Source organism: Hypomesus nipponensis, chromosome 23, assembly GCF_054491055.1.
Source record: "Hypomesus nipponensis isolate SF chromosome 23, ASM5449105v1, whole genome shotgun sequence".
NCBI lineage: Eukaryota > Metazoa > Chordata > Actinopteri > Osmeriformes > Osmeridae > Hypomesus > Hypomesus nipponensis.
In genome coordinates this window covers 19,141,361-19,160,957 of record NC_140383.1, presented here as the reverse complement: position 1 = coordinate 19,160,957, position 19,597 = coordinate 19,141,361, and the positions used below count along the sequence as shown (strand labels likewise).

Sequence of the window (19,597 nt, the reverse complement as noted above, 5' to 3'; positions counted from 1 at the left end):
ACAATAGGCAACACTTTGCGCAGCAATGGGTTAACATCCCGCAGTGCCCGAAAGGTACCCCTTCTCAAGAAGGCACATGTGGACGCGCGCCTTAAGTACGCCAATGATCACCTGAAAGATGAACCAAGTTATTGGGAGAAAGTTATGTGGTCGGACGAGACCAAAATTGAGCTTTTTGGCCTCAATTCTACCCGTCATGTGTGGAGGAAAAAAAATGCTGCTTATGACCCCAAGAACACTGTGCCCACCGTCAAGCATGGAGGTGGAAGCATAATGTTTTGGGGGTGTTTCTCCGCCAAGGGTACAGGGCCACTTCACCGCATCACTGGGAAGATGGATGGAGCCATGTACCGTACAATCCTGAAGGACAACCTCCTCCCCTCTGCCAGGAAGCTGAAAATTGGCCGTGGTTGGGTCTTCCAACATGATAATGACCCGAAGCACACAGCAAAGGCAACAAAGGATTGGCTCAAGAAACATCACATCAAGGTCATGGAATGGCCCAGCCAGTCACCGGACCTCAATCCGATCGAAAATCTATGGAGGGAGCTGAAGGTCAGAGTGGCCAGGCGACAGCCCACCAACCTTCATGATTTAGAGAGGATCTGCAAAGAAGAGTGGGCCAAAATTCCACCTGGTGTGTGTGCTAAACTTGTGGTTAACTACAAAAAACGTCTCACTGCTGTGCTTGCAAACAAAGGCTTTGCCACTAAGTATTGAGTGTGTTTGGCCAGAGGGATCAAATACTTATTTCCCTCAATGATATACAAATTAATTAAAATATATTCTTTAAAGTTATTTTCTGGAATTTCTTTTTGATATTTTGTCTCTCCATGTTTGAATACATATTATCATAAATTTATAGACTGATCATGTCTTTATTAGTGGGCGAACCGGCAAAATCAGCAAGGGATCAAATACATATTGGACTCACTGTAAAAGTAAAAATGCAGAATACAAGAGTACAGAGCAGCAATATAATGAGTCAAATATATATAGGCTACGTAGAGTAAAACAAGGCAGCATGATCAAACAATAAACCAGTTGTAAATTATTTGTGTGATCACTGTTGATTTGATATGAGCCGTTGTTTAAGTTCTGTTAAGTGTTGCTAATAGTCTCTAGTTTTAGACTAGTGGGCAAGCGGTTCCACAGTTTTGCACCCTTTGCAGAGAAAACAGACTGACCGAAAGATGTCTTGTGCATTGGAACAAGACCATCACCATTGATGGAGGCTCGTGTATTTGCCCGACGAGAGCTCTGACGTCTGATGGCCAATGCAGACAACAGTGGTGACACATGGTTATTTAAACACTTGAAAAACAATTTAAGATTACTCAAATTAATAAAGTTATCAAAGGTGAGAAGGTTGTGTTTTTTTAGAATGCCACAGTGATGCCATCTCATGGGTTTCCGGTCCATTACTTTTATTGTCTGTTTGTATATTGAAAAGATAGGTTTTAATGTGGTAGAAGAAGTTTGTGACCATGATGTGATACAGTATGACAAATGAGAAAAAATCATAGCGTGCATAAATAATTTGGACGTTTGACATGACAAGTCCCTTCTTATGAAACGGAAACAGTTTAGATTTAGTTTAGTAGAGTAATAAATTTTAAATTCTTATCCAGGATGATGCCCAGATATTTTACTTCATTTACTGATTCAATTTATTTATTTTTGATCTGTACCTCAAAAACATTGGTGACAGGTCTATTACGGATGGAGAAGCACATAGAGACGGTTTTCTTCACATTAATGGTCAACTGAGACAGCTCAAGCCATTTGGAGATGCTGAGTAATGCTTGTGTCAGGTGCTCACCTGCTAAGCTGGGTGTTTTACTGGACACATGGATAACAGTGTCATCAGCATACATTTGACAGTTGGACCCCGGACAGCAATTTGGTAGGTCATTGATATACATAGAAAACAACAGTGGACCAAGTACAGACCCTTGCAGTACTCCCATGCTACTGGCACGCAGATGGGACCTGACCCCATTGACCCTGACACATTGCTCTCTCCCCTCCAGGTAGGATGTAAACCACTGCAGGGCTTCTGATGACATTTTGAACGGTTTTAATTTGTTCATTAGAGTACTGTGGTTAACCGTGTCAAAGGCCTTTTTTAGGTCTAGGAACACTGCCCCAACAACATTTCCTTTATCCATTGAAGCTTTTATGTTTTCAAGCAAATAACAATCTACTAGTGTAGCTACCAGCCAGTTTGCTAGGATAATTATATTCTACTTTAATCTAATTAAGTTGATACAATATACCCTACACCAGTGGTTCTCAATTGGTGTAACCTCAAGACCTACATTTGTCCTTGGTCATTAAGTTACGACCCCCAAATTATTTCATTTCCGAACCATTATAATGTATTTTGCAATAATATGTGCAGTGCCAGTTATTATTTGTGTTCTAGAAAGACGAAAACTGCCGAAATCTAACTTCCCTGTTCGTGAACATGCACACACTATTGCTTGTGGAGATATTTGTATTCACTTCATTCTAAATTCGGCATAAGTTTTGCTGCTCTTACCAGATGAAAATATTCTGTAGGCCCTATTGGTGTCCTTAACGACAACAGTAAAAAGTGTTTTCTGCATTTTATTATAGAAAATAATTGTTTGTTCATGTTTGAAAGACGTGTAATGTACAGTTCTCATGTGTAGGCTATGTAAGGGCGAAGTTCGCCCTGTCAGGGCTTATTTTCCCGATAATGACCGGCGTGATACATTTTCCCTTACATAAATACCCATTTATACAAAGTGTGCGCCAATATCGTCAACATCTTCATCTTCCTCATGTCTTATATCTGAATGAGCAGCGAAGTTAGATTTCAGGGGATCGGTTTTCGGCAGTGTGGATCCTACGCACATTTCTAAATAAAAGTGCACCATAGGAAGTTCGGTAACAAAAAAAAAAAAAAAAGACTTTTTGACGGAGCATAAGCACACGTGAGCGACCCTCTCCACACCAGCTACACATTACCATTATTAGACAAATGAAATATTAACGTCCCAGTACAATTGACCCTTTCAATCGTGCAAAGATAGGTGTTAATTTTGTATTCCTTAATGTATTGTGTAAAATTACATTAAAAGCCGATGTTGTATTCTAAGCCAGGTAAATAGCCTAGATAATGTCCAGAGAAGACTATATAGACGCTATATAAATACAGCCCATTTATCATCTGTAATGTGACTGCTTAAAAAGTACTTGCAGGGCCGATCCTAGGCATAGGCGACATTGGCAGCCGCCTAGGGCGGCATCAAGAGGGGGTCGGCAAATTCCGAAGTTCATCCATTAATGATCTGTCCCACACCACCAGCAGAAAGCGCAAAGTCACATATCTGTTATGCAGTTGGGGGGCGCAAATCGGGATGTGCTAGGACCGGCACTGAGTACTTGCAACAATAACTTCTTCAGAACAGACTTAGTGCAACACTGACATTTACTGTAATCATGTAATTAAGGTTACATTGTAAAGTTGCCATGTTTGCTTAACAGAGTTTATGTCAACAACTAATCATTCTGAATAAAGATTGTACCATGTAGCACTATACAAGCCTTAATAACATTATTTGCTGTGACTGATACAACATTATCCAGCTAAGAAAGTAATATATGCAGCTAATATAAAGAGTGTGTATATCTCTGTGTACTTGTTTGTGTATGTGTTTGCTTGTCCATCCATTTTCTGTCCAAGTTTTAGATGCACGTAACCCCAGCGTCTTCCAGGTGGTCACAGTTATTGACACCCATGCCGTTGTGAGGGCAATCAAACACACTGGTTTCAGTGCCTCTGCATCGCAGGTCATCAAGCCAGATCTTGCCCACTCCTGAGAAGATAAAAAAATCCGCAGAAACCACATGCCGCATATGTCAGATTAACATAATAAAATCAAGGACATCGAGGATGGTTCAATTAACTTTCATTCATATACTTTGATTCCCATAGAAAAAAAATTACTAACACTATGGAGGGAAGTATCCTTAAATCTTTTAGGTTATAGAGAATGGACTCACCTGGGTTGGCTGTGTAGACAGCACTGGCTCTGTGATACCCCAGCATCTTGCAGATCACAGTCCCATCGAGAGTATCAAAGCCATCATCACACACAGTGCCCCAGACCCCCATGTTGAGCACCTCCACTCTCCCTCGAGGCCCCCCACCCACAATGCGCACAATTTCTGTTGTAGAAGAGTGTATTCAGAAAATTGCCTATGCACTCTAGGATGCTAAGGATTAAAAAATAACTGAAAAGCACTTAAACAGCCCTATAGACACAGTACAGTTATTTTAACAAATAAAAAAAATACTGCAATTGGCCTACAACATTGTCAAAAAAAGCCTGAACTTCCTCTTAAGAAACAATATACACACTGTGTAGTACATGCATGTGTTACTAAAGTTGCAGAAGTACACACACTCACCAGTACCTGCTCTCTCTCCCTTCTCTCCACGAGGACCTGCTGCTCCAGGATTACCAGTTAAGCCTGGAAATCCTCTCAGACCTAATAAGACATGCGGTATATAGTAAGACTTTTACACAGACATGGATCACCTATATACTGTTCACATACATACTGTATTTATACTCACCGTTGGTGCCATTAAAGCCTGGAGGTCCAATTGGTCCTAAGAGGTCAAATATTTTACTACTTCAGTGTTTCCCACAAATTAGATAGCTATTTGTGGCGGGGGCGAGGGGGGGGGGGGGGGTGAAAATGATTCATACATTCACAAAATCAAAAACAACAAACAAATAATTTCTGCATATGCAGGTAGCAACGCTAGTGCTAAATAACTATTTAGCGAACTGGTCGGCTCCATGACGCCGGGTAAGTAGCTAGCTAGCTCCTGAGACTTCTAACCAAAAGAACGAAAGGGACCTTTGATTAACACATGTTCGCAGGTACCTAGCGAAAAGTAGCCTCAACTTTCATAGACCTTTAGCTACGGCACTAAAGCTGAAGGCTCGCTGTTAATAGCTGTCGGTCTTACTAGAACGGCATAGGTATGCATTGTTGCTAACGTGTGCTGACGTTGTGACTGTGCGAATGTGACAAAGATGCGTTAGTGACAGAGAGACGGAGGAAGAGCAGAGAAAGGAAATGCAGCTGAACGAATACGCTGCGTGTTTGAACCTAAATCGTTTTTGAAAAAATTTGAGAAACGCAATATGTGGCGGCCGGGTGTTGATTCTGTGGTGCACCGCCACAAATTAGTCTGTGTGTGGGAAACACTATACTTTGCCAAGCAGTTTGGTACAGAAAATACAACACTATACATTATATACAGGACATATACAGCATATATATATAAATATTGATATTGTCATTTAATCAAAGGTTGTTGGTATTGGTTGAAACTCACCTGGTGGTCCTCGTGCTCCAGGTATTCCCGGTCTGCCGCTGTCTCCCTTCAGACCAGGTATTCCTGGCAACCCAGTAGCCACAACTCCACCTGAGAGGACCAAACATTTATTTTTAGCAATTGCCAGTCTGCTGTGTTTGTACAGTCACAACATATGAAAGCATGAAACTATGTAAAGAAACACATTCATCCACCAACATTAAAACATCAGTTTAGTTATACCATCATCCCCTTTATCTCCTTTGGGCCCATCTTTGCCTGGCTCTCCCAGAGGTCCTATGCATAGACAAAGATGAAAAGACAGAAATATACTGTATAAGCATACACTTCCTAGAACCATCCACAGAGGTTCAATGGGTGTTAAAGGCACCAGTGCACATACCTGGTGATCCAGGATCCCCCTTTTCCCCTTTTGATCCTGGTCCTTGAGCCCCAGGGAAGCCTGGGTGTCCTTGGGATCCTTTAAGACCTTGGGAACCAACAGGACCTGCACCATGCAAAGAATCAAATGTGGTATTATATCTAGGAGAATGTTAAGACAAGCACCTGTTGTCACTTCACACTTCCTCAATCGCCTTTTTATCAAATCAAATAGTATTTGTACATCTGTGCACTCACAACATATCTGATATTTTCATGTTATTTTCACAAGGATGCTTTGGGACAGGATAAACATGGTCCTATGAATTGCAGTTTTTCCACGATTGCTAAAACACATTTAGTGAAACAGTCAACCATTTTCTCAAAACTGTAAACACAAAACCAAATATTCAAACTAGTGGTGGGCATAGATATTTTTTTTTAAATCTAGATTAACCTCACTGTAATCTTGGCATTAATCTAAATTAAATTGGCTCATTTGTTTCCGCCGAAGGCATTCAGAATGTGTGCTACCCAAATAACTAAAAGTAAGTCTTTGAGAACCGGTTTCTCAAGCCAGGTGGTGATTAGACCAGGGGCTCATCTCCTGTTTCCAAAATGCATCACTAACTGCTTGAGAAAGCTGTTCTACTATGATAATTGGTGATGCAAATAAATCATGTTCAATAAGATGTACTTGTGTTTATTAACTGTTTATTAGATTTGTTAGCTTGGCTGATAGAGCTGTGCTGACGGGCTTGCCTCGGTTGCACTCAAACAGTAGTTTGACGACTCTTCCCCTGCGCTACATCAGTGCTTGGCCTGGCATCTTTCGCATTAGCTAAGGGATGCGTTGCGTTTAGGTGGTATTTGAGATTGGAAGAACTCTTCCAGTAAACTAATTCCGCATAGCACAAGGTGCAAACGACCTTAGTCTTATCGAGGTTTCCATTGGGAAGCTTCTTAAAAATACATTTTCCCTGAAGCAAACCAGGCGGCTTCATAGCTGCATCCATGTTAGCACGTCACGTTCGATGTGATAATTTCATACACAAAGCACACACACAGGTTCCAAGACTCGTTCTCGCACCCTACAGTGCAATTCGGCTAGGTATACATCCATGCTAAAATATCAAGGTGAAAGTCATCATAGCTTGCGCAGTAGCCTATAGACCCAGCTCCCAACCCAACTTTGAGAATAGATTAACGTCAATATTTTCTTTTTATTGCCCGATACGAGTCTCACGTTAACGCAGCACATAAACGCCGATAACGGACCACCACTAATTCAAACTCAATTTCCAAAACCTCTGACTTCTGGCAAAATCAAGCTCCTAAACCATGTAACCTGTGCTCAAAATCAAACTATGCTTTCAGATCATAAACACAACCAATCAATATATAAACACTATGGAGCAATCATTAGACACAACACAAACAAATGGAGAACACAGCATCCAGGGGCCCGTTCGTCGTAAGGGTTGAAGCTAAGTTAATCAATTGTCCCTTTAGCCCGTTAACATTAGCAAGCTAATTGAGAACCGCAAATATAGATTCGTCGACGGCTGATTCGCATCCGAATCATGTGGTTAATTTCAATCAGGCTAAACTCATCAGGGCAAGTGCACGTGCAAGTCCTACTTCAAAAGGCAGGAAAGGAACGTAAAAACGTTCATGACAGAAAAATGTTTTAAATTAACAGGAATAAACTATATTAACCACATTTAATGTATGTGTGACAACCATTTGCTAAACTTGCTAGAACAGGGCAGGCAACTCAAGCCATTTCTCCCTGTGCTCATTCAATATAAGTCTATGGCTCATTCAGCTCCATGTAAATCGGCTATCGGCCAATGTGAACTTTTGTGCTCGTGCCCTGTTAGTATCCGCGAGCACATTAGCAGGCAACTTTTGACGTCTGCAAATAAATGGCGTGCTAGTTTACCCATTTCGGACTGGTTTCAAACTTAGAATAATTGTTCCCGATTTTTGCTATGAAAAAGCTAGTAGTATGAGCCAGGTTCGAGAATCGAACAAAAATTATCGAGGGAGATAGTTTTGTAAATATTGACTGGAGTTAATAGAATAAAAACGACCGGAAGAGTCGAAAACCTAACCGTAAATGCAATACCACCTATATCCACCGGGGCCATTGCTTCAAACCGAGGGGCGAGGGGTAAGGGCTTGGGTCAACTGGGTCTCTCAAAGGGAGCTGCCAAGTATTTTCCGGGGTACGGTGTTCATTTTAGGACATCCTCAGATCTCAGACTCAATTGTCAGACTCAAACGAAAAGGCGTCAAGTCTCAGACCAAAAGTCGTCAGACTCAGGCAAAACAGCTTCAGTCTCAGAAAAACCTCTGTCATTCTCGTACAAAACGGCCTCAAACTAAACGCCATCATTCAGACAAAACGCTCTCAAACCAAACGCCACCATTCTCAGACAATTTTTTTGTCAAAGTTAGCTAGATGGGGGAGCTGCTGACTAGCTTTCTGAATTAGCTAAAGTAGCAGCTTTTAAAGTGAATACCATGGTGTTTTTTCTGTTAACTGGTACAGCAAGAAATCTTACTTTTGATATAGCTAATACAAAACAGTTGTTTTCTGCAAGCTAGTTCACTCGTGTAACGTAAACCCATGTGTAGTCCTCCGGTTGCCATGGATACTACAAACACACTCCACCATGTCCTAAAATGAACACGCTAGTGTCTGAGATTGATGGCGTTTAGTTTGAGGGTGTTTTGTCTGAGAATGATGGCGTTTGGTTTGAGAGCGTTTTGTCTGAGAATGACAGAGGTTTTCCTGAGACTGAAGCCGTTTCGCCTGGGTCTGACGACGTTTGGTCTGAGGCTTGATGCCTTTTCGTTTGAGTCTGACAATTGAGTCTGAGATCTGAGGATGTCCTAAAATGAACACCGTACCAGGGGTGTGGCAAGCTTATCCAGCTACACTTACGTTAGCCTGTTCTGGAGCAGGTTAGTGCTAATTGATATGTTACTATGGTGATTTATCGAAAGTTGCTTCCCTGAACCAAAAAGAGTGGCTTTTTTTAAATCTTAGCCTGAAAATTAGCTCGCTAAACCGCTTAGCGAGCTATGACGAATACCCCCCCCCCCCCCAGGCATGTAAAGAAAAATGTGTTTATGTTAATTTGTTATTAAATTTACTGTAGTGTCGGAGACATTAAGAATGTGATGTTTCATACTGAATAATACAGATGTTTAGCATTCTTTGTCAGCAGATAACAGAGCCCCCAAACTAGACTTTAGGCTTTCTTATCACCCTGCGAAGGGTGACCATTTGTTAAAGACTAGATGATGTTGGGGGTTTGTTGGTTTTAATGAGCCGCTGTGTGACAAGGACCAAGGTGGAGACGCAAGGTCTGGAGACCATCTTCTTGACACCTTTTGTGAAGGAGCTTTTACGACATCAGGAGATCCTGTTGTTGTTGTGTTTCAATCAGGGTTGATGTCGTAAACACGCACACACATGCACCAGGTCTATGCAAGGAGCCAATGAAGAAGAGCAATGGAACATTTGCATGCCTTTGTCTTAACCAATGACTGTAAAGAGCGGTTCTGCTTAAATAGCTAGCTAGCGCAACATGCTAGCAGACAAACTTTGTATTGCGATCAGACTGTCTCCTTGCTGGCAAGCATTAAACTATTGTACTTTCTTTGAATCCGACGACTCTGTACATTTCTTGATAAAGAAATTATCTTAACATGTAGCAATAAAGAAAATGGATTTGGGATTTTGAAACACTGAATTTTGGTGTTTCAACACCCATCGACACTTTCCTGATGTATGACTATGTTTAGCCTGTGTTCTGCACCTCTCTTCACCAACCGTCTCTGGAGGAGGGGATCCCTCACTGAATTGCTCATCCCAAGGTTTCTGTAAATGTTTTCTCCTCAAGTGAGTTCTGGGAGTTTTTCCTTGTCTTCCTTGAAGCTTGAGGTTGGCTGAGGGGCAGTTCTATGGGCGTATGTGAAGCCCTCTGTGACATTGCTTGTAAAAAGGGCTATACAAATACTGTAAATTTGATTTGATTTGAAAATATTACCTTAACCATCACAACTTAGTACTGTCAACAAAGAACAAACTAAAACTGTGCGCTGGATCCAGCCTTGAAAACTCTCCACACCTATGTTACCACAGGCCAATTCCATTGCCTGTAGGAAATTTACCCTGGTATATTGGTTTTTCAGTCAACCACTATTAGAAACAAGTATGAACTATTTTGAGTCATTGTGTTTCACAGATGACAACTGTGTCGTAGAAGTGTTTAATGTTTGCCGCCTGTGTTTACCATTTTGCAGTACAAGTGCATCACGGTGCAAAATGGGTTAAGTGAATAAGAATGTGTTTAGAGTTTTGCCAAAAGAGTGTCTGATTTGACAAATTGGTTTAGTTCACTGAACATTTGATTCAGAGAATAGGGTTTAGTGTTTTAGCAATGGTGAAAAACTAAGTAGGATGGTAAGTTCTGCTTTTGACAAACCGCAGGGAGATTTCCAACTGCATGATTGCCGTCAGACTTTTTTTTTTTCTTCCTTATGGACTTCTCTAAGGGTTTAGGTTGTGTTTGCATCTTAGGATCTGTAGTGAACTGTACAGCTTTGTAATATTTATCACAAAATAGGGCTTTAAAAATATGATTTGACAGCACAAACTCTTGGTAGCCTGAAAGTATCATTGTTGTTCTGGTTCCTGTTCTATAATGTAACCCTGATTTCTGATAATGTACTTTAGAGGAACTGAAAAAGTGATTTCACAATATTGACATGCTGACATTAATTCCTGTCATGTGATTCTGTGAATTTTATCTTCCAGACCTGCTAACAATCCATTCAAAACTTCTAAAAATGGTTGAAGAGTTAAGGCTTGTTATTATTGGATTTTCACCACTCCAGTTGTCTGCATAAAAGCACAAACCATGTCTGCAGAAATCACTTACCAGCTGGTCCCTCAGGTCCTTGGTCTCCAGGGGAACCATCTTGGCCTGAACGTGTTGACAGACTTTGAGCTTACATACAGTATGTATATCAATTATTGTCAATCATAATCCAATCTAAATATTTACGACAATTTGGTTAGGGGCTGAACATTTTCAACATGAATTGAAAAAAGCTTTACTGTAATTTATTAATCGGTTTATGATCAAGTTAATTTTGTTTCAGAGTATGTTTATGTTGTTCTTTGTCAGGGCAAGGTGAATCACCTGGTTGACCAGTGGGGCCTTGTTCTCCAGGTTTTCCTGTGAGTCCTATTTCTCCTCTTGGGCCAGACTGTCCAGCTTCACCTAAAACTCAAGAACATTCACTGGACTCTTGACAATACACCCACAGTTAACTGACATGCTTTCAAAAACTCAAAACAATTCAGCATGAAAAAATAATTAAAGATATACGATAGGACTACTGAACTGAACTTCTTACTGAGGCAGGCTGGGTATTTTGTTTGCTTATGCCCACCTCTGATTGAGACATCATAAAGAAAATGTCAATTGACTGACAAAGCTGTAAGGCTATGTTTTGTGTGAGAAGTATGGGAATCTGTTCATCCTGCTTTCATCATCTACGCTGACACAAGTTGACAGCTAATAGTGACTTCACACATGTGCATAAACCTCAACAGACCACCTTACTAGAAGCCAAAGCTCTATAATTAGTGGAGAGTTGTGCTGTCAAATAAGTGTTTTTATTGAGTCAAATCACCTTTGTCTCCTTTTTCTCCTCTCTGACCAGAAGGTCCAGCTTCTCCAGGTGCACCCATTGGACCACGCTCTCCTGTAAATGATAGGAATCATGAACACAAATGGGTTTACATATTGTATATAATATTGTTGTTTTAATCACTTTAAAAAGTTTGACCTCACCTGCCATTCCTGATTCACCCTTTGGTCCATTTGGTCCAGGGGGGCCTGTGTATTTAACATATAACAGAACTTTACGTTGTAGACATACTATAGTTGCTTCCATGTTTGGACCAGCGATACATATGGGTTTTCAGCAATACAACCCTTGGTTTATACAACTTAACCACTTTTCAACATGTCACTGTGTCATACCTGCTTTACGGCTCAGTGTTTCAAGTTTGTCCTGAAGGAGGTGTGTGCTGGCATTGACTATGCCCAGCTCTGCCATCAGCTTGCCCAGTTGTCCCTCCTCACCACAAAGACTGCTAATTTGGGTCTTCAATGTCCCCAACTGGCCTTTCATAGAGCGAGTCTCAAGACTAGTGTTGCGTACCATCATGGGGAGATCAACTTGCTCACCCCCCAGGGGAATATGATCGGAGGAGGTCAGTTTGTCAGAAGCCATATGACTTCCAGACTCCAGAGTAAATACTGTTGTGGGACCGGTGTAAAAAAAAGAATTAGCTGATTAATGCATACTACTGTATGCTGCCATTTAAAATACCAGATTTGTCGTGTCAGATTTTCTCTTTACTAAAGCTGTGATATCAACCTAATTGGTACATGTTCACCCTACTGTAGGCGTAAGATAGTTTACCTTTATACAGAAGAAATGCATTCAATCCAGTCAGTAAAATCAGGTAGACCACAACAAAATTCAAACAACACTGTTTGGGTTTTGCTGGCTTGATATCTGAAACACATGTAATATCATACACATAACATTAACAAAAACACTAGCAGGAACTTGTACAACATGGTTGCCATATTTTTGAATGGTGTATTCTGTCACACACTAAGAAAGATTGGCATAACATTTGAATAGCTCTGTGCTCAATATATGTTTAGGAGCCAAAACCATATTGCAATAATTACCATCTTTGTGGTGACCCCACTGACCATATTGAGTAGTTACTGAGTACATGTACATTTTATCTATAATTTGCATCAACAATCTTTTTTGGTTTAAAGAGAAAAAAGAATAGGCTTATTTGTGGAATTCAAATTTGTGTGACTGGTCCACTTTTTTAGTGTAAGTTTTAATGTAACTTTTTTATGTTTCATTTTGAAGATATCCAAAAGTATTCAGATTAGATATTTTTTCAGTAGATAACATTCAAAGCAATCTCACCAAACCCTGTTACTGATTTATGTTTGTGTGTGTGTGGTTGACCAATTTAGATTTCTGGGGTATGAATAAGGAACCACAAAGGGATACAAACTAAGGCAGCAGTGTAAGTTATTAGAATTTTGTATCTTGCTTACGCATTCAATCGGTGAGACCGGCTCCGCCATGTGGGTCGAAAAATTTCAGTTGAATGAAATGTGTATAAAAGTTCTGCATAGCCTGCTCACACATTCTTACACAACACTGTATGATATATCATCGGACAATTGATTGGTTTCAGGCACATGGTGAGCCAAGGTTATACAGTAGACATGAGTGACTTAAACTCTTGCTATTTTCAGTCTTGCTATTTTTTATGATTTTTCAAACCTAACAGGCTTCCAGATGACATCACGCTGAAGTATTCGGATTTGATATTTCAAAAGATGACTGAATTAGAGATGTGGGAACTTACCAAATTTTACCTAAGCTAATCATGCTAACAGTGCTAGCCATCAGGATAAACCTTTTTCTTTAGGCAGAAACAGATCTTCTATTTCAGCATTAATAGCCATTGCTCAGTCAGTAGTGAGGGCTACTGGGAACCTAAATTGTAGAGTTTTAAATCCAGGCACCACCATAACTATTACTTTGGCTTCTGCTGGAAAGAAACATGTTTTTAGGATTCCTCCGTCAGGGGGGTTTATCCCTAACCTTCTCCTGTGTCAATTATTTTAATTGTTTGCAATTTTGAGGAGAAATCCCCCATTGTTGTTTGCAGCTATATTGTTATAATTGCGCTATCCTTTCTCTATTCGTGGGTCAAGACTACTTTACAAATATTTGTTTGTCAAATATGCTCTAATTGTCATGGATAAAATAATTGTCATTTCAGTTCATCTGTAGTCTATTCAAAAAGCAACTGTCGACATCATCCAAACAGCTATTCTATACGTATCCCTTTCTTGTTAACAGCCGTGTTGGTTTTTCTAAGAAAGTACAAATACCCATTTAAACTATAGACCGAAGAATGTAGAACCCCTAGTCCCATGGGTCATTACCACTGCTTTGGAAGCTGTAGATGTCATTTCTGCTCAGCTTCATATCCTTGTCGTAGAGAGGGTTACTCTGGCTGAAAGAGGAGACCAGACCCTCTGCCCCATCCACAAATGTGTCCATGTAGAGACCTCTTCACAATGCAACTGATATGAGAAGCCCATAGTTACTCCACTTGTGCCTCTTGTACAGCAAGTGATGTAAAAAAACAAAAAAAGATAATAGCTGACTTGACACAGAGGAAATCATCCGATCTGAGGAGGAAGAAAAAAAATCGACTTTAGGACAAATACTGTGCTTACAACAGTGAAATTGAGAAATTGTATCTACACATTTGAGCACTCAATGGAGCCTCACTTCTGCAAAAAAAACTGAACATTCTTCAGAAGTTTTCACTGTATAGAAAAATCTATGCTGCAGACTTACCAATGAGAACAAATGCAAATGTGTGAGATGTACTGATGTGGAGCACAAATCATCCAAGAAGCAGTACTTCTCTTGAGTGGCTTTTATTCAGATGACTAATCATTGGATTCAGGTCAAAAGTCTATCACTTGTACTGGTTTCATCACTTAAGACACTAAAAGTCAGCAGCTTGGCATGCTGGGACATAGAAAAGATATGTTGACTTTCAAGTAAAAAAAGCTGGCTTTTTCATCAATGTCCTTAAAAAGCAGTCTGCAGAGCTACTTTGTCTGTGGGGTGACTTGTCTATTTTCTCTGGAGGGCTGGCAGGCAGGGGCGAGCAGGGCCTGCAGGCAGGGCAGCCCAGCTAGATAAAGCTGTCCTGGGGTCAGGGCTGAAGACAAGCTGTCCAGCTAGAGGGGGGTAGTCCAGCAAGGGATCTGTTTTTCTCTCAGTATCCTCTGTTGAACTCTTTTGAGCAGGCCTCTGCATGACCCTCCAGACCTGTAAAAGTGAAAAAAGGTTCAATTTCAGTTGTGAAAATTAAGCTTTTTACATGTACACTTGACATAAACTACAGTTTTGACTGTGAAATGCAGTGGCATTACTTAAACTTGAATCCAAATGTGTTGACCTGATGGAAACCCGGCCATGCAAAGTCACTCAAAACATGGGTTCGATTCCAGGCTCTGGCAAGAGTATTTAGCTCTAAACTGGTCAATATACACATCTGGCAAAAAATCTGCTCGACCTTTGCCTGTAAACAGTGATTCTGACTGTCAGAGAGCTTTAAATAGGCTGACCGAGTGAAACTAGCCTGGCTAATGTAGGTCGCTTCCCCAGGCAAATTACGAATGAAATAGGCTTGTTTTGAAAGACCCTATATACTGGCTTTCTTCAGCAGACTCTTGTCTACAAAAAGCAGCCCTCCCTGACGTTAGGAGTACAATTGAGTGAAATGCAATATTGTTTAGACACTGACAGTGAGCGCGCCGCCGGGACGCAGTCTCACTCCACAGTTTTCCACAAATCACAAAAATAATCGGAGCATTTTTGGTGTTTTTATATCACCTTTTTGATGAATTCGCCGAGATGCTAAATGATACACTAATTACACAGAGGGAAAAAGCTAGCTACTTTTCGAGTTTTGTTTTCCATCACTTCAAACTCACGATCTAAAAGGTCTCAAGTGCTCAAACCTTCACCATAATTCAAGAGTAGTGTACTTTCACGAACCCGATCATTGATTCTAGCTTAAAATGTGTAAAAATAGGACTTACCAAAGGTGGCTGCCTCCAACACGGCTATCTGGTGATTACAGTTAAAAACAACAATGGCCGCCCAAAAATAATTGCGGTGTGCTTGCCTTCGGCGAGCACAAACCATTGTTCTCTCTCATATATATTTATTATTATTTTTATTTTCCCACCCCTAAAACTCAGTCAATATTTGGACTACATAGACAACCTAGGTGTCAAAGGTTTGGTCTTGGTAGCGATTGAGTTGCTTGTATTTGTATTTACGTTTTTTTGCACGGTTTAAGTAGAAATTAAGTTTTTGTGACGAAAAGTGAAGCTAACGGTGGCTAACTTGCTAGCCACAGTCACTGACGCTACTAACGTCACTAACTTCACGAAAACTCACGTGATTATCTCTAGCAGAACATTAGCTTAGCAGCTCGTTAACTTCTGGGAGATGGCTAGGCTAACTGCTTTACTGTAAGGCAGCAGCAGATACGCCACAAGCAAAGAGGCCTGGGTGATAACTATTTGCTCATTTTACTTTGTGATATGACACACAATTGTGATGTGTAATGTACAATATAAGGTGATATTATTAAGGAAGTACATCTACTTTCATAAACAGTAGTCTACTGTTTCACTGAAGCATTAGCATCATGACATTAGCCTCTGTTGCCCAGGCAACACATACTACAGCGGTCTATGATGCATCTGTTTTCAATTGTTAAAATAAACTTCCCTCACAAATACATTTTTGTTGTAGGATTTATTATGACATTTGATAGCAAGTAAACTATTTGTGTGTGAAATTATCATTACCTGTGGTTTCAAACCAGTGTAGCTCACTGCAACGCTGTAGCCACACTAGTCTAGTAGCTACTGTAGGCTAACAAAAACATTTCCACAGCTGTTTAGGAAGTCAAACGGCGACAGAACATGTTTGGCACTACCCTTACTTAAATCAAAAGTCTTGATTGGTGATAGGTGAAATTATCTGACTAGTGACTACTAACCTGAACTCCATTGCAACAGCCTAAACTTTGTCAATCTCTTCCTACCTTACAGTACTACAAAGGAACGTTAAATCGAATTCAACCAATGCAATCGCTACCAAGTAAAGAATTTATAATACATTACAATACAATTCTAGAACTATAATCATTAGCTGTATCACGGGCATGGCACTATCTATAATCCCAGTTATTAATATTTGTGGCAACTTAATCACCAAATGCATCACGGGCACTGTGCACTATATAGCAATGGGAACAATGCTCATAAGACTTTATAAAGGATGGATGTATCAAAATTATGTATTGTGCTTATTAAATGTATGTCTTATGAACTTAGAAGTGTGCTCAGGCTTCAAACATTGTGTCTCACACAGGGTGTGGGAAACGGGCTGTATTTTGTGTTGTTCTCTCCATTTCAGAAACAACCTTGAATCCGGGCTGAGAGAGAGCCCGAGCAGGTGGGATGCGTAGGAAGAACAACTCCCTGATACACGAGAGAACAAGCTCAACCCTTTTTTGATATTTCTGTTTCAATTGCACTGTATAATATATGCTAGGGCAGGGACAGATAGCCAGTTGGACTTCGTGAACCAGCCCAAACTCTGTTGCGGGTAGGGAAACGTAGACAGCCCCAGAGCTCTGTACTTGTTGATTTCCAACTGCTGCATTAAAGCTGATATTATCGGACCTCTGCAACGCCAGACCACTCTTTCTAGAACACAGACTTGTGTCATTGAATACCATCATTACATATTGGAATAGACACAAACAATCTACATCCTTCACAAGACAAACACAGTCTCGTACTGTACTGGTAGTAGTACAATTTACCGGGGCAGCTTCTCCACACAGGGCTATATCGCATTTAACGTTGTTACTGACAATGATCGCTACCACTGAGCTTTTTATAAATGAGGGATTTTCCCCTAAATGAATGTCAAGCTTATTTACGTTTTGGGGGCATATTTTCAGTTAGCAGATGGTACTATTTGAATCGCAATTCCATCTGAGATAGCTACTGCCGGTAACGTCGTTGTTAGAATAAGCTTTAAAGGGGATTCTTTATTAATTAATTAATTAATGCAATATGAGTAGGCTAAATGCCTGAAAATATCACGAGAAGGGAAAAACTTTAAATGACGTTTTAAAAGTCATAGAGATTAGGTCCATTTTTACACCGGTCTGACAAATGTATTCGTTTTAAGTCAACTATGAGGCTGCTGATCACCATTCCCTCTTGCAGGGGAAATTAGAATTTCATTCTACTCTCCACTATTAGTATTTTGAGTGGTAAATGTGCAGAAAAAAATATGCTTTTTTTCGGCTGCTGGTCTTTCAAAGAGGGGAAGCTCATTTTCAGCCTACATCATATAATGTTTAAATTGATTTGGCTAGTTCACTGGCTAGTTCACTGGCTAGTTCACTGGCTAGTTCACTGGCTAGTTCACTGGCTAGTTCACTGGCTAGTTCACTGGCTAGTTCACTGGCTAGTTCACTGGCTAGTTCACTGGCTAGTTCACTGGCTAGTTCACTGGCTAGTTCACTGGCTAGTTCACTGGCTAGTTCACTGGCTAGTTCACTGGCTAGTTCACTGGCTAGTTCACCCCTACGACACTAGCATAGTCTACTGTATGAATGAATGAACAAACAATCTAACGAAACAATATTAAACTTGAAGGAGGAAATGTGGGAATTAGGTTAAACTGAAACAAGGAATGTGGTGTAGAATTGTATGAAATCTATGATGAAAATTGACTAGCAATTTCGCCAAGCAAATAACAAGAAATAGGTTGCAGCAATTTGTCTTTCGACTACACTTGCAAAATCTGCGAAGGGACTGGGCTCGCCTTTTTATAGTACACAACCGCTGTCAATCGAAAGGAGATGCTGTCTTTCGACAGACCCTCCAATAATCACGCGGAAGCCCAGCGTCCAGGCCAGCCCAATCCTCCATTCACCCCCAGAGACGCTGAGCGTCCAGGGCGGAACATAATCGCAACATTTATCCAATGACCGTATAGTTTGAAGCACTGAAAAAAACGGTTCCAAGCAGCCCCATTGAAGTCCATGAAAGCTGAGCTTCAACAGGGAAATGCACTGTGGCGCTACAGGAATGTATGAGAAGGAAATCAGTCTGAACGAACTTCAGAATTATCTTCGATATGAATGTGTTCTAACGCATTTAAAATCCCACAATCACACAACTCACGCATTTAAAAACACAATAGTAAATATTTGACCGTGAATTTTCTTCAAATGTTTCTTTAAATTACAAAAATAATCGGACCATCTGGCTAAAAGCACAATTCTCACATCTCCTAAAAGGCTGCCCTCCTCGACATTTTTGGTGTCGATCGAACTGTGAAATGGTGAACTTGTGAACATGACACGACCAAAACATGGCTGCTGCCTAAGCCTATGTGGTCTCCCCGGCGCATAGGCTTATTACAAAGACTTTCTCGACCCAAATCAAAATTCTGAGCCGACAGATCTGTGGGGAATCGCTTGTTCTCCCATAAGCTGCCCTCCTCTACCTTTTGGATGAAATTGCCGAGATACTACGTGATTCAGTAATTACACAGAGGGAAAAAGCTACAGTCAGTAGCTACTTCTGGAGTTCGGTTTTCCGTCACTTCAAACTCACGATCTAAAGGTCTCAAAGTGCTTAAACCTTCACCATAAATCAAGAGTAGTGTACTTTCACGAACCCAATCATTGATTCTAGGTTAAAATGTGTAAAAATAGGACTTACCGAACGTGGCTGCCTCCAAACCGGCTATCATGCGATTCCAGTTGAAAACAACAATGGCCGCAGAAAAACAATTTATATTCGTAACGGCGACCTGCGATTGGAAGCTAAATGAGGGTGAGGGTGGGGCTTGGTCAGCACACCATTTCCAGAAAGGATGTGTGTCTAACTGTATGATGTGTGTGCGTCTCGAGCGGAAAGGGACATCGGAAAGAGTCCAGAAGAGTGTCAGGAGGATGTTCTTGCGTCAGGGCAGCAGGTATACTAAATGATGATTGTACAAATTAAATTTAACTGATGTTAATATTTATAAGTTATATTATTTTGTATCTTTATTACGTAAGTATGCTTCTGGCCTATA

At 40.6% G+C, this 19,597-nt stretch overlaps 1 protein-coding gene across 3 annotated transcripts; it reads right to left on the bottom strand.

The window, feature by feature from the left end:
• Positions 1 to 3,442: 3,442 nt before the first annotated feature.
• marco (macrophage receptor with collagenous structure) lies at positions 3,443 to 19,309 on the bottom strand. Of its 3 annotated transcripts, none has more exons than XM_084689622.1 (16): positions 19,240 to 19,298; positions 14,255 to 14,737; positions 13,834 to 14,082; positions 12,263 to 12,358; positions 11,818 to 12,096; positions 11,626 to 11,670; positions 11,465 to 11,536; positions 10,969 to 11,049; positions 10,705 to 10,749; positions 5,769 to 5,873; positions 5,609 to 5,662; positions 5,387 to 5,476; positions 4,613 to 4,648; positions 4,444 to 4,524; positions 4,036 to 4,200; positions 3,443 to 3,848 (listed from the first exon to the last, which is right to left on the bottom strand). In XM_084689622.1, exons 3-16 carry the CDS (start codon positions 13,949 to 13,951, stop codon positions 3,718 to 3,720), a joined length of 1,398 nt encoding a protein of 465 aa, XP_084545748.1. In that variant the 5' UTR covers positions 13,952 to 14,082; positions 14,255 to 14,737; positions 19,240 to 19,298; the 3' UTR covers positions 3,443 to 3,717. The 3 variants fall into 3 exon arrangements, with proteins under 3 accessions (XP_084545748.1, XP_084545750.1, XP_084545749.1); XM_084689624.1 differs by having other exon boundaries at positions 4,450 to 4,524; XM_084689623.1 differs by lacking the exon at positions 14,255 to 14,737 and having other exon boundaries at positions 19,240 to 19,309.
• Positions 19,310 to 19,597: the final 288 nt, after the last annotated feature.